Below are 10536 nucleotides of genomic sequence, written 5' to 3'. Positions count from 1 at the left end.
CGTAAGTGCCCTGGCGACTTCCTTCTTGAATAAATTCCGACTGGGTTTCATCATAGTACGAGGAGCCAGTCTCTTTGCCTTGTGTCGTATTAAACTTCCTTTTACTGGTAGTTTCTTTCACCAGCAAATATCTTGGAGTTTACAGGCAGGAGGAGGCAGGGGATAAGCATGTTAAACGCTTCTCTGTCTCTGCTGATAAAACAAGGACGCGGCGCCCCCCCCCACCTCACACACATGCACACATTGCACATCCCGCATCGCGGCTCCAGGCAGCACACACGGCTGCTGCTCTCCCACCCCGGGCCCTCTGCCAGTCACCCCTGGCACCGCAGCTGTCCTGTCCAAGCCCTGAACAGAACTGCTCGGCACGGCAGGGAGGCCGGGAGGCCGGGCGCCCGGTTAGTGACAGCAATTATACCTAAATGGCTGTTCAGTGTAGTATTTCTTTTTTTCTTCAACCTTACAGTGAAAAATTGCCTGTGCTCAACAAGAAGCTGGGTAAAGAAGAAAGGAATGTCCCGGAGGAGGCTGCCAGGACGGCACTGTACAAAAAGACCTTGCAAACAGTTTACCGGCCCGCAGGGGCTTTCACGAGCCACAGGTTATTTCTTTGATGCAAAATCCCTTGTCCACAGGATTTACGTTCCGCTCATTCCGCTCACACATGCGAGCTGTGCTCCGCCAGGCGAAAGCAGTAGATGATTTTAAAAGCCGAACTCTAATAAATGATTTTTAAAGTTCTGGAGTAAGAGGGGACTACAAATCAAAAGATGAGCTAACACACGTGGAGATACAGTGAGAGCTTTTTAGAAGCAGGAAAATCCTTAAAAGGTGAAAAAAGAACCAGTGTCACAGGGGTTAGGCCAGAGGAAAGACAGCAGGAAACAAATCTGTGTGAGGTGAGGGCAGGTGCCGGGAATTTATTTTGGTGGCCAGGTGAGCACAAGAGGCTTAGAAACAGTATGTCAGCAAAGCAAGAAAAAATGGCCCAAATGGGCAATGATGAGACTCCCAAAGGCTTCGTGGCCTACATGTCTCCTAGGAGAGCCCCGGCCGGTGGCTCCGTGGTTAGAGCGCAGGCCCGCGGACGGAAGGGCCCCGGGTTCGATTCCGGCCAAGGGCACGCATCTCGGCTGCCCCGGTCAGGGTGCACGGGAGGCAATCGATGTTTCTCTCTCCCTCCCGCTCTCTCTGAAAAGCGATGGAAAAATATCCTCTGGTGAGAAAAAAAATTATAAAAATAAATGTTACCTAGGAGAGGAAAACCTTAAAAGCAGCATGAGATAGAGGAAATTATGTAACCAGTGTTTAGAAGACAGACAAGGGAAAAAATCGAGAGGAATTCAAAACAGCTGGCGTTCCTGAGCCCGGCCCTGCTTGCCTGCTCTGCCTCCACTCCCGCGGCAGAGAGCGCCGGCGTGGCTCCTGAGATGAGAAGCCGCACTTGGGAAGGGCGGCGGGGAGAAACGGGCGTGCGGGAAAACCCCGGCACTGAGGAGCAGAATTCCTAGCAGCATTCTGAGGTCCAGCAGGCTAACGACGGTGTTGATCTAAACACTTGCAAACTGAGAGTTGCAATTCTTTTCCAAAAGACTTCGTAGCTAGAACATTCCTATGAATTCTAACTTAAAAAGACGGAACCTGCTTATGGGGTCACGAGGAGAATTGAGAGGCAAATCATAGTAGCGAGGGCGGTGACGGCCCGCAGGGCGCGCTCATTCCGTGCCTGTTACTCTGCAGGATGCGGAGGAGGAAGGAAAACGGTGCCCGTTACTGTGCTCACTGTTTCTCTTTGGGGTTTATTTAAGACACTGGTTTAGTTCCTGTATTACTGAAGTAGTTTGAGAATTAGAAACAACAAGGGAAACATACGGTATAAATTAAAGTAACACCATCAATTTCCAAACAGTAGCCTTGTTAATGCCAAATTTAAATATGATTTTCCAGAGTCCTAAATTCTTTAAAAAAAGAAAAAAAATACTGTTATAAAGATAGACAAGGTTGTTACTGAAAAATGCAATATTCATGGCCAGGTGTTGTTAAGTATTACATTTTAAATGTGAACCTTCATAAGGAGACAGCATCTTAACCCAAGCTTATGACGCTGCACAGTGTGATTCTCTAAACTGTAGTGGAAGGGGCAGGTCTTTCCCCTTTGTTCAATTTAAATAATACTTCTTGAATATAAATTTTATTATTTTGCAACTTTATGGGGTTAGGTCATTCCATTATAAAGAGAGAGAGAAAAAAGACAGGCAAAGGAGCTAGCAAAACAGTATTTCAAAGAGAATATTACTAAAATATTTTATGGTTTTACAATCTTAATCAAACAGTGTTACAAAGACCAGATTGATAAATAGAAAAATTAGAGGAGTCTACCTTTGTTATCTTAGAAATCAATTGTTTTAAAACATTACAGAAATTTTAGCTTTCATATACATTTGTATACTCAGAAAGCACACGTGCTCCATCTCAACATTGCAAGGTAGTCGGGTTCACTGTAGCGTTAGCCTCTTTTGTCCGGCAGTACTAACCTTGAAGTGTAATCTATTTCCAAACAACTTAATTTGTAATTGAAATTACCAATGACAGATATTAAAGTGATAGGAAATTTCAAATTAATCAAGTGTAACCCATAATTGATAGAAAATCTCCTAATGGCTTTCATTATTTTAATTCTTGGAAAGCATCAAGGCCATTGTTCTCTCCACCACTCCAACCTCCCGACCAAATCTAGGTCTGCAAACACCTGTGTGAACAGCAAACCTAAGCCCGCTGTTCTACTTCACTTGCTGTGTTTGAAACATCAGCTGTCTTCAGAAGACATAGTCAAGCTTATAAACATTTGGCTACTTAATCATAACACGGTCCTTACTGGGGTGACAGTGAGTGTATCAGTGATTTTCTCATTGGACTCTTAGGACAAATTAGAAAAACAATCCTGCCCTATGGCAGAAAATATTGATAATGATATTTCTGGATATTAAGAGGAAATAAGATATTTTTATATTTCCAAAATTTTATGTAGCTTTTTCATAGAGCACTGGAATACTTCTAAATTTAATGCTATATTTATACAAGTAGTCAATTTTAGGAAAATTACCTGTAGAATGAGCATACATATATAATTAAGGTACAACATTATTTAAATGATTTCTTTTAAAAGTAAATTCAGATTGAAATGCAAATGATCAATGTGAATATTCTCTATAGCAGGGATGGGGAACCTTTTCTCTGACAAGGGCCACTTGGATGTTTATACCATCATTCGGGGGCCATACAAAATTATCAACTTAAAAATTAGGCTGCTATATTTGGTCAAATATTTCACTAGCTCACCCCTAATGAGCTGGCTGGAATTGCCTCTCTTTGGTGAGGCCTTGGCAGGGCCGGACCAAATGATTTCAACGGGAGTATATGGTCAGCGCGCCGGACATTCCCTACCCTTGATCTACAGGATTGGAAGTAGGATGCAAAATAGTTATCTACCCTAAAATATTTTATATTAACTTAACAGATTAAGGCAGGTCTACCAAGTGGCCAAGGAAACATGTCAAAATGAGGTTTGACGCATTTTATAACTTTTTTAGTGTTTTGAATAGTGCCGGCAATATGGGGGCTACCCAGGGTTTAGGACAAGTGTGTGCGCACACACACAGGCATGAAACAGAAGTTACCATCAAGAGAACTTTATGACTTAAGTTACCTTGACCTTTTGGTTCTCAGGAATTTCCAGAACAGCAAGCTGTATGTTTTTTGTTTTGTTTTGTTTTAATGTTAAAGCAAATGTGTACATAGCTGTTCAGAACATTCAGTTAATTCTCAATTACAGAATCTACTTTGACATGTTAAAAAGCTAAGAATACGCACAGTGTATTGATTTAATGTCCTAATGTAACTGCCATGTAAAAAAATACATGAGCAATTTCTAAACTGCTTACTTGTAACACTAAAATATAGTCAGGCAGAACGTGTAGAGAACTGAGCAATCAGGCGGTGGTACTGACTAAGCTGGAATCAGAATTATTGAGGTTTATGTACCCTTACTGTTTACTATTTTCAAGAACGCTGACCTGAAGACACAAGCTTAAAAACTGATTCAGTTTATTTCAACAGAGCAAAGATTCCTTAAATTGGCTTTCAAATTTCATATGAGAGTTTGGAAGGAATGTTTAATGATTAACAATATATACCTGTATCTATATATCAATATCTATATATCTATCTATAGATACATAGAAAGAAAAAAAAACCAATATTTATAACCATCTGACTAATATATGGCTGCAACATAATTTCTCCTTTTGAGAATAAAAATGGCTCCATCCACTACCTCCTCTGGCCTTCCCCATGTCCCCTCTTCAAATACAGGACTCTAACATCTCTTCTACTTGGAAAGTACAGTGTAGCGGCCAACAGCCACACATACTAGAAAGAAAACATTGCTTATATTTTTAAGTGCATTTTCATCTTTAATATTAAAAATGGACACATTCTTTAGCTGGAGTTTTTACTAAAATCTAAGCTTACTATATTTGGCTTGGCAAATCTTAAAATAGACAATGAATGAAGAAAAAAACTATTTCTTTTGAATGTTAAATGATAAAAATTGCCCCAAATTGACAGACTAATCAATTCAAACAGATCAGTCAAGTAACTCATCAGGCAACCTGATGCTTCAAGTTTGAACACTAAAGAAAACAACGATCAGTTTGTTAGCCTGTTGTTGACAGCTGGCTATGATGCCCTCAGATGCCTTCCTTCCTCCTTACGAACTATATCTGTGCTAAAATTCCTGTCCTAGAGAGATTCTGATGATAATCAGCAGAGCCAGCACAAGTGTGAAAAAGCAGCATTATCACCCTTTTAAGAACAAAGCAAGCTTCCTCTCCCATCTGCTTTTAAGCACAAAGCATTACTGGGATCGATATGATGCTCCACTGCACTTCATGTGCAAATGCTTTGATGATGACACTGAATTTATCAGAAGACAAAGAGTTGAAAGTTTTAAGAGTGGAATAAAGGGCTTGCAATAACAGGAAGCTACTGCCTTGCAGAGCTAAAGAATGAGCAATCCCCTCTCCCCAAGCACACTCAACAAATCCCAACCTCATATTTAAAAAATCAAGCAGGATTAAACTGAACATGCAAATTATAGGAAAAAATATCACATGATAATTTATTGAGTGAGAAAGGCTCCTTTTCATTCCATTCTACAACAGAGTGTTCTAAGAGTCGGGTTGGAAGAATGTGCAGCACTTGGCAGTTGTGCCTCATGCAGTCACTCAGCAGGGTTTTGTCTAAAAGTGCATGCACGGACTCAGACAGTTACAAACGATTTCTGTTACAGTCTCAAGCCATTTTCCACACACTACACTGTGAAAGCACTTCAGCTTTGAACAACTTGTCAGGGTTGATTACATGCACATATGTAACAATTTGCTGGAAAAGACAACAAGTTAGAATATGAAAATATATCAGCAGCATTCATGTAATACAGAATTCCTGAGAAGAGTGTGTGTATATAAATCTTTGAGAAATAATTTGTATTCATATGAAAACCATGATATAAAACATTCCTCTCAACTAAAGCAGAGTGATCTTATACTAACATACTGGAAAGGGCTGTCAATATCTGTTGTCAATCATGATGAAGGCATAGCTAGATTCTAACTGTGTTGTTTCACAGAAAGAAAATTTCAGATACTTTTTCATTGTTTCTCCAATTTTCCACCATTTTAAGAAATATCAGAGATGGGCCTGGCCAGTGTTGCCCAGTGGTTGAGCTTTGACCCATGAACCAAGAGGCCACTGTTTGTTTGTTTGTTTTTTAAATATATCTTTATTGATTTCAGAGAGAGGAAAGGAGAGGGGTAGAGAGAGAGAAACATCAATGATGAGAGAGTCATTGATCGAGCCCGCAACCTGGGCATGTGCCCTGACCAGGAATTGAACCCCGATCGCCTGGATCCTAGGTCGACGCTCAACCGCTGAGCCACGCCCGGCCGGGCAAGAGGCCACTGTTATGATTCCTGGTCAGGGCACATGCCTGGGTCGTAGGTTCAATCCCCAGTATGGGGCGTGTAGGAGGCAGTCGATAGATGTTTCTATCTCTCTAGCCCTCTCCCTTCCTCTCTCTCTAAAATCAATAAAAAAACATTTCAAAAAATCAAAGAAGGCATTTTCTAAATCAATGTACTATAGTTTATCAAATATATCTTTTTACTTTCATATTTCTCTCTCTAGGCAATCTCTGATTTTAAATCTTTATGGTGGATTTATAAAAATAACTCAGAAAGAGAAGAATTCTCAAGGGCACTGCTATCATTATTCTTTCCTCTACCGGAAGACAAATGTCTTGTGTCCCTAATTTGGAAAAGATACAAATGTCAGGCTATGAACACGACTCACATTTATGTCTTCAATAGGCAAGGAAAGTATTTATTCATAGGCATGTTCACACATTTAACTAAGAAAGAAGAGGAAATACAGGTGTTATGAAAATGAAGTAGTTTAAAACTCCTTTGTGTAGTTAGTGAAGTTAGTTGCTATGATAACCAGGCAGCAGAAACAGAACCTCTGTGGAATCTGAATCCAAGAGACCCAGTTGCAAGGGCATGTGAAGGACATTTGGAATCTGGGGTCATTCCTCTTGCTCCAAATCAGAAGACAAGGAAGGAAGTGAATGTTTTTGTCAAAACCAACCAACCAACCAACCAACCAACCAACCAACCAACCAACCAACCAGCAACTATTATCTATAAGCTTTTCCTTAGAAGGAAAGAAGGAAATGTCAAAACATTTTCAGTGTGAGAATTATAAAAGTAGTTTTCTAGTAAGAGAACTTTGTAATTTTCTTACTAGAGAAAACCTAGCATATATATGATGGAGCTTTATTTCCATTGTGTTTAATTTGGTCTTTATGAATTTTGGAAATAACTGTGCTTTGTTTAATTGGACAAAAATTAATTGGGCATATAATAATCAAAACTGTGTATAAAAGTGTGAGTATATGTTATTCCAGGGAAGGAAAACTGAGATTAGCTTTGACTGTTTTGCAAGAAGTGTCTTGAATTCTACCCCACATTTCTTTGATTCAACTCTTTCTTCCCTTTCTGCCCCCATAGCTTATGCCTTCACCAGCCGTTCTGCAGTTCAACATCCCATCCTTCCCACCCCAGCCATCTGTGAGCAGTCACACTCACAGATACAGAGTTGACACACAAACAGCAACTCCACAACAAAGCAGATCTTTCACAATTCATTTGCCTGTTTCTAGTTTTCAAAAATAAACCAAATCAATCTACCAAAGAAATAACAGAAAACTCCCTTCAGTAATGAAAAAAAGTAAAACTTGAAAATATGTGTGTCATTTTTACAAATAATATAAATTGATATTCATGCACTGTTCATTAGCTCATGAGCAAGAGTGCACATTGTGGGAAAAGCGTAAGAGTTGCAAAGCATCTGGCTTCTGTGTTCCTAAATAAACATGTCACAATGGTGTACGGTGTCACTGGTCTCAGAGTTGCATAAACTGTAACTTGCATTACATATTGTCAAGGTGCAAAGGTACAAGGAAAACCAAAATATTTACAGCTTTTCTAATGATTCTGTAAGAGGTGATGCAATAAATCAACAAAGGAAAAATTAAGTACACGATAAGACAACTTTCCATGGTTAAATATGAATCAGTAGTGTTCTAAAAGATATGAGAATAAACACATTTTATAAGTATGCGGCTCTAACTGGCATTTTATAAAAAAAAATCCAGTGCAACTGGTTCTGCCAGTGATATAACAAATTTGAACAGAATACAATAGAATGTTATTTCAATGAATGGTATTCTTTTTAGAATCTCAAGTTTTTGCTTTAACAACTAAAGCTGATGTGCAACTCTTCAACTGCATAGTCAATGTAGAGCAGCATAAATCCCATGGCACAGATCCATAACCTCAGCAAGTATCAAGGGACGTTATTATGAACCTGTAAGCTGAAGGGACATGGATTTCTCACAGCAAAGGCAATAACTGACTTCAGTCATTCCTTATGAGTATCTCAACTCAACCTAAGGTTCCAAAGTCAGATTAGTATGTGAGTAAAAACCACACAATACTTTAAGTCATGCCTGGATTGTGAACATAGAAATCTGTCTTTAGAAACCTCACTATCACCTTCCTATTATGCTACAGCTGGTGGAAGATGGAGGTCTCCAAACACACAACTCCTTAAGGCTTCCTCTGAGAATTAGATTCTGGCTTCCTGCAATGTCAACCTAATATTTTTTAACATCATGAGTCATCTTTTTCTTTTCCCTGGAAGCTTGGATGTTCTAAATCCAAGAGATGGCTGTGATACTTTTCCAAGTAGAATATTATACATACAGTTTGCCTAGATCCCACCTAGACTTTGAAGGTGCTATCATTCCCATTAACAGTATTGCCCCAACTGGGCAACAGGTATCTACTAAGGCCATTCATGGTGAACAGGATGACCACTTTTTCTCCGTTGTTGTTGCAAATGCTCTAGCTCAGCCTCATACATCATTTCTTGGACTAAGTACTTCTCCCGTCGTATTCGGTCATAAAGGTTCTTTGGTACATCTGGAATCAGGTATGCTATGAATGACTTGATCCCAAAGACAAGGTGCTGCAAATTTAAGAAGGGAAAGTACACTTTTAGAAGGTTTTGAAATGCCAGTTATAAACCGATCATGAACAATGTTGCATTTGCCTTACAAACAAGCATCAGAACTCAGTGTGTATCATCTAGAATATTAATATTTTCAAAAATTATATTTGGGAATACTATCGTTGCCTTATATCACATAAGTATTAGGAGGAAACTAAGAATTGTCATACGCTGATGAGAAAGATGACAGCCAGGGAAAACCCATGTCTGATGGATGGTAATCACACAGCCTACAGACTAGATAGGATACAGTCTGCTTGTGATGCTGGGATTAGACTCAACGTCCAGCAGGAGCATTTTTCAGAACTTCTGCTCTACTAAGCTCTGTATCATAACCATGTTGAAATTTTTATGTCTGGCCCTAACCGGTCTGGCTCAGTGGACAGAGCGTCATCCCGTGGACTGAAGGGTCCCAGGTTTGATTTGGCCATGGGCACGTACCTCGGTTGCAGGCCTGACCCCCTGCCCTGGCCGTGGTGAGTGTGGGAGGCAACCGACCTATGGGTCTTTCTCACATGGATGTTTCTCTCTCTCTCTCTCCCTTCCGCTCTCTTGGACACAATGGAAAAAATATCACCGGGTGAGGATTTAAAAAAAAAATTTTTTTTAAGTTTTATGTCTGTTACACAATTATTCTATTTTAAAAAAGAGACCGACAACCCAGCCAGCGTGGCTCAGCGGTTGAGCACTGACCTAGGATCCAGAAGATTGTGGTTCGATTCTTGGTCAGGGCACATGCCCGGGCTGTGGGCTCGATCCCCAGGGGGGGGTTCAGGAGGCAGCCGATCAATGACTCTCTCATCATTGATGTTTCTCTCTCTCTTTCCCTCTCCCTTCCTCTCTCTCTAAAATCAATTAAAAAATATATATATATATATAAAATTGACCGACAAAAGTATTATATATAAAAATCAGGAACAAAAATCAAAAGGCAGTATGTCTGAGGTTAAAGTACAGGTGCTGAACGAGACTGCCTGTGTCTGCGCCCTTCTCTGACACGGCCGTGTAACCTTATGCAAATCCCCCAGGTTCTCTGTGTGTCACCTTTAAAACAGGGGTAACAACAGTACCTCTTAGAGGCATGTATGAGGGTTACATGAGTGTCAGCACTACTTATTACCTACTATAATCATAAATGCAACCTATTTTTTTTCCCGTGAAGAAGTGTAGATCTTTCAGTTTCTCAGAAAAGAAAAAAGTCTGATACTGATAGAGTTATGATGATCTATGGAAAATAACCCTTTTACCTAGAGGGCTTTGTGACAACAGTCTCTCTATGTGGGAAGGAAGAATGCAAGGCACTTTAACTGAGCTTGCACTGTGTGCCCCAGGAAATGTCGCTGCCCAGTGGGTCACAGTAAGCAGGTCCGATTTTCCCACAGAAAAGCAGGTCAGGAGTTTATTTCCTCGCTATCTTTTTCTCTATATAATTTTGGCCATAGAAACAGATGCATGAAAAGTTTGTCGACAGCCCTCAGTGGTACCTCAGACAATAGATAATACATTCCAGTGCTAAGCTCTTCACTATATCAAGCTGGCTGCTGGTTTAAGGCAGTAATTCTGTAGCTTCTCCAAAATTTCTTCATGAGACTACAGTCTAACATTATTGCATGACTCTGATCATCAGAATCTATGCACTTGCTATAAAAGTGTTCTCAGGCATACTAAGTTATGCAGTGTCCCTTGTACAAATACGTATGATCAACTGTGATTAGAGGTGACTGTTCAGAAAGCAAGTTTCTCCACCCTGATGAATAGATATGAACTATTTTATCAGATGATGAAACCATCCTTCTCTTTTTAAATTGGTTGCTAGGAGGCACAAAACGAAGTTTTCAGTTTAAC

The 10536-nt window shown here is 40.0% G+C and overlaps 1 protein-coding gene across 1 annotated transcript in view; it reads right to left on the bottom strand.

The window, feature by feature from the left end:
* Nucleotides 1–6840: 6840 nt before the first annotated feature.
* Nucleotides 6841–10536, bottom strand: part of ANO3 (anoctamin 3) — a 161787-nt gene continuing 158091 nt past the window's right edge. The window contains exon 27 of the mRNA XM_087821792.1: nt 6841–8649. Coding sequence (XP_087677918.1) covers nt 8467–8649 — 183 coding nt within the window. The 3' untranslated portion in view covers nt 6841–8466. The remainder of the gene's footprint in view (nt 8650–10536) is intronic.

Source organism: Miniopterus natalensis, chromosome 11 (genome assembly GCF_054644295.1).
Source record: "Miniopterus natalensis isolate mMinNat1 chromosome 11, mMinNat1.hap1, whole genome shotgun sequence".
Lineage (NCBI taxonomy): Eukaryota > Metazoa > Chordata > Mammalia > Chiroptera > Miniopteridae > Miniopterus > Miniopterus natalensis.
The sequence above is the reverse complement of the archived record's forward strand: the minus strand, read 5'-3'. Positions and strand labels throughout refer to the sequence as shown.